This window comes from Buceros rhinoceros, unplaced genomic scaffold (assembly GCF_000710305.1).
Source record: "Buceros rhinoceros silvestris isolate BGI_N320 unplaced genomic scaffold, ASM71030v1 scaffold40669, whole genome shotgun sequence".
NCBI lineage: Eukaryota > Metazoa > Chordata > Aves > Bucerotiformes > Bucerotidae > Buceros > Buceros rhinoceros.
In genome coordinates, this window is record NW_010432838.1 from 13,861 (window position 1) to 18,678 (window position 4,818).

The window sequence follows — 4,818 nt, forward strand, 5'->3', positions numbered from 1 at the left end:
CCGCTCTTAACAGACTGAAAAAATCCTTTTGGATTTTGGGATTGGGATGCTAAATTTTGTCCTGGTAAATTTAAGCATTTAGTTTTTAAAGGAGCGTTCTGTGCGGTAAACATTTAGGTTTCCTGACACAACTAAAAACAGAGAATTAAGGGAGTGAAATTTCCCAAACTGATGAAAATATAGTGAGAGATAGGAGCAAGACCCCGGTTCCTCACAGTGTATTACAGAACATGCTGTACAGGGCAGATCCAGATCCACTACCTGCCTTTAGATCCCGACCAGATATCAGCTTTGATTAACCAACGTATCAACACTGTTACTAGCAAATTCTCCAAATCTTCCTTCCAGATGCGTGAGCAGCTGTGCAAAAGCAGTTGTGCCCAGCTGGGGGACAGAGAATACATCTGGACCAGAACATCAGGCAAGCAGGGTGAGCAAGGGCAGCCAGAGGCACCTCACTCTCTGAATGCGAGGATTGGCAGATCTGATACATAAAAAGAAAATCTGCTCACCTTGAAAATCTCTCCTGCGTGAGGTTCCTTGGCCAAGGTGGTCTCATCCAGTCCATCATATGCAGAAGTCACGTACATTTCTGAGTAGTCTTTTCCACCAAAGCAGCACGATGTGATCCTTGAAGTAGGCAACATCACAGTTTGGATTCTTTTTCCTGGAAAAAACACGTGACTGTTTGCTAATGTCCATTTTCTAGGAAGCACGTAATTGTGAACGCACTGTTAGTGCACACGGCACAGATGTGGCCTGTCCTCAGAAGGCATCTCCCCTTCAGACAGAGGCCTTATCTTAAAGGACAGTTTCTGGAGAAATCAAATTCTGTAATCTGCCTCGTCTCTAAGCATTTTTGAGCCTCTCCCCTGTATCTACAAGGCTTTGTTTCCTTTTCTTGAAACGAAGCACTAGAGGATTTGAACCCAGGAAGGGCAGAGGCAGCTGGCCTGGGATGGCTGTTGTTCCCTAACAGCATTTCCCCGTTAAACATTTCAATGCTGAGCATTTTTTTCTTTTTCAATTGAGGTTTATAATATTTCTTGTAATAAATACGCAGCGCGTTTTTGTCATGGGTTTTTTGGTTTTTTTTATAGTGGCACTATTAAGAAGTGAGTGTGCTGCATCAGCAGACTGTGGGAGCAGAGGCACCCAACACTGGGAGGCAGCACCGGGCGCTGTGCTCTCCACACGATCAGGGCCGCCCACTGATGCTCATGGCAACCCATGGGGCAGAAGTGGGCGATAAACAACACCTTCTTAGCTCACCTTCGAACCACTCCTCCTGGCTGCCTCTCCTCTCGTGTTCATGCAACATAAGTGACACTAAAAACGCATTGGCAGAGGCCTTACCTGTCTCTGGGTCTATACGAATGACTCTCCCGCCGTCAATACAGGCCACCCAGAGCTTCCCTTCTGCGTCTATGCACATCCCGTCAGGCATTTGCTCCTCCTTTTCTAGATGGTAGACAAGTTTGGGGCAGGCTGCAGGGAGAGTTACAAAGCCGGTGTTACGTGAGCTGCTACCAGTTCTGTATCACATCCCAGTCTAACATATTCCACGCTCTTGCAAACAGGTAAGTTAATTTTCCATGAGAAAGATGTACTGAAAAATGTGTATCACATATGTTTTTCGCAGATGTGTTGAAAGCCTAACTTAGCCTGGCAGAAACAAGCCCCCAGTAGAGCCATTGCTGTTTGGGATTGTGCTGAATTAAGGTTCCTATCACTTCACCAAGGGAAGAGAACAGAACACCCCTGTCCCTCTAGCTGCCTGCCATACCACAGCTACTGCAAGTGCAATAACGTTTCCCAGACTTTCATTGCTCACGGCATCCTGGATGTCTTCATAGGAGCAACACATCATATAAATAGAGACTTGGGTTTAAATGTTGGTCATAAGCAACCTCTGTCAGCTAAAGATCAAGAACTTTACTTTTTAAAGGCCAACCAAGCTACCAGTTTTGCTTAAGCCTGGACTCCAACTGCCAGCAGTCTAGGCTGCAGTGCAGACGGGTTGGTGGGCATGTGAGTGGTTCATAGAGCAGTGCCTATGGGCAGGGGTCTGCCTGCTCTGACCCAGAGCCTTACACCACCCAAACCCATTTGCCAGCATAAATCCAATGCTAATAAGCTCAAATTCATTACAGTTTTGTATTGGGGGGGGATGGGCAGTTGCATTACATCTTTAGAAATCTTATATACTAAAATGAGTAGAAATAGGTTTTCTCAGCAAAATGAAATCTGAGAGAATGCAATTATTTTGTATGATTTTCACCCAAGATTACACAAAGTTCACAGCCATTAGAGTACAAAGGCAGTTCAGCCATTCAAATTCCCAAGGCATACAACAGGTTGATACAACACAAAAATATTTCACAGAATTCTGAATTGCAGTTAGGCCCATTTTTTGTTTTCAATTACATTTTTCTTTTCGCAGATATAATAAAAAATGTTTGTCCAGAAAATTAATTTAACTGAAACTTGCCAAACGTCTGGTTTCAGAATTGGGAAACCTCAGTCTCAATGATAACCTGACTCTTTAAATAAATTTCCTGTTGTATATACATGCATGCACATTCTGTATTTGTATTTACGGAGCTGGTACAGTCGAAGCATTCCAGTAGATGGCACTCAGGAACAAATAATATCCTGTAAGTTAATTCACATTGCGGTATAAATTGCTTCTTCCCTGCAACTCCTCGAAAGGGTCTAAATATGAGCCATCCATCCAGATGCAAGTAAGTTGAAGGACTGTCAAAAGTTTGTTCAACAAATACACTTCGTGTATAACCAAATTTGAGAAAAATCAGTCAGCCTGTCGGCAAGCTGTAACCAGAAGATAGGAGATCTGTCAAATAAATCACAGCGTCTTACACACCCAGAAAGAGTAACAGCGCTACTTGTCACCGAGTTTAGAAAAGCACATGTACCGATCTTTCCAGTGCACACATCATAGCTGAAGGAGCGCACGGCGTATGCCAGGCTGTCAATGTGATAGAAGGTCCTGTGGTCCAGGGACCAATCCAGACCATTGGAGATGTCCAGATGGTCTAACTGTTTTATTACTGAATGGTCGGGGAAAAGGGTATAGAGAGCTCCTTGCTGCCTCGCCCGGACCCCTTGCCCTGTCTCTTCAGCCATCGTACCTGAAATGGAAATGGGAGCTGCAGTTAGAAAGTAGAAGCTTGTTCCTCATGCTTGATCAAAAACCTCCTCTAAGTGTTACTAAGAGGTCCTTGGGAGAAAGGGACTAACCAGGTCCCGTCAGAGAGATGAGAAGGAGGAAAAGGAGTAAGCCAGGAGCAGCTGCCTGTGACAGAGGTGATCCTGGACAATGAAAGGACAAGTTTCTGCATTGCCATGAGATTTCAGTGGTAGATATCAAGGACCCAAAGGAGCACCACAACACACCAGAGGCAGAGGTTTTGCTCACAGCAAAAGTTGAGAAGCCGGTAAGAGTCATGTACTCTTTTTGTTGTTGCTCTTTGCAGGATACTTTCTTTCATCATTTAAGTGGGCTGTGACCTTAAAATACAGGTGCCGTAAATCATGGTTATCTCAGAAGCAAGAGGAGAATACCACAAAAGTGACATCTTTTCTTAACGAATTCGTATCTTAGTGTTAACACTTGCAGTTTAGTTTCTGATTTAGTTCCCGAGCTTCTCTGGAAAGGACAGAGCTCTGCAGTGGCAGGGTGAGAAGCACTCAAGGGGAGCATTTACACCTTTTTTTAGCTGTCAGCCTCCCATTTTAGAAGACCTCAGGAGCTCATTTTACAATGCTTGGCCAAAACCTCTGTTGAAAGCATGGATCCACCATGCACACCTAGGAACAGCTGTGCAAGCAGTTTTTTCTCTGTTATTCTTGCCCTTAACTCTAGTGACACCTCAGCCCTTGAGCATAACCATGAGTCAAACGTATTTCCTGATTTTTGGCAAGTTTTGAATTGGAAGAAAAGACTGGGTGGTAAAGCAAATACCATTTTCATTCCCAAGAGTCACTCTTCACTTGCTGCATGAATTGCTGGACTTGGCTCAGCATTTATACTGAGGAGAAAAAGCGCAGAGGGATCCTGGCTGTATTGCAACTGGTGGCACAAGTCCCTCTTGCACCCAGGAGGCTGAGGATCTCTCCCCACATCTGCTTCCCAGAGGCTGACTGGGGGAGGCTGTATGAAAAGGGTACGAGCTGCAACTCATCTTCTGCTTTAGGAGCTGCATCCTCCTCTACACCTCCAGAAACCTTCCCACATGCATGAGCCCTTCTGCAGCTTTTCGCCTCCCATGGAGACTGACTTTTAGAAAACACCACCCATCAAGTAGAAGAGGAGCCTTCCTGACAGAGGGCCCTTGTCAGCAGCCTCTGCCCTCATTTCGGTCAGAGGATGCAGGGTTCTTTGTCCTCCTCCACAGAGCACTCACAAGACAGCTCACGCTCGCGATGGTGAATTTTGGAGGGAACTCAGAGGAACTGAGAATGTAGAATAAAACAGACTATACACACTACACTGTAATTAGTCCCTCTTTGCTCGGGGGCGTGGGTGGAAATTTCTGCCAGGAACTTACCAGCAAAAAACCTCCCCTTTGGATCCACTTTCCCATCATTGAATCTGTTGTTGGGTTTATCTTGCTCGAGCTCAAGGATGGTGGTGACCACCTGGGTGTCCCAGTCCAGAAAGGCAAACCTGGTCCCCAGGGCGATGACATAGCCCCCGCACTGCCTCAGTGCCACCGAGCCGACGCGGGCATCTGTGAGCAAGAGGGAGCAGGAGATGGCATGCAGTTCCCAGGCCACCAGTCAGCTCTACCCCCC

General features: G+C 45.8%; 1 protein-coding gene across 1 annotated transcript in view; it reads right to left on the minus strand.

Moving 5' to 3' along the window:
• The window catches only part of LOC104500286 (regucalcin-like), a gene marked incomplete at its 5' end in the record, with an annotated part of 6,291 nt that extends 1,537 nt beyond the window's left edge, over positions 1-4,754 (minus strand). The window contains 4 exons of the mRNA XM_010143903.1: positions 513-667; positions 1,357-1,488; positions 2,937-3,152; positions 4,572-4,754. Coding sequence (XP_010142205.1) covers positions 513-667; positions 1,357-1,488; positions 2,937-3,152; positions 4,572-4,754 — 686 coding nt within the window. The remainder of the gene's footprint in view (positions 1-512; positions 668-1,356; positions 1,489-2,936; positions 3,153-4,571) is intronic.
• Positions 4,755-4,818: the final 64 nt, after the last annotated feature.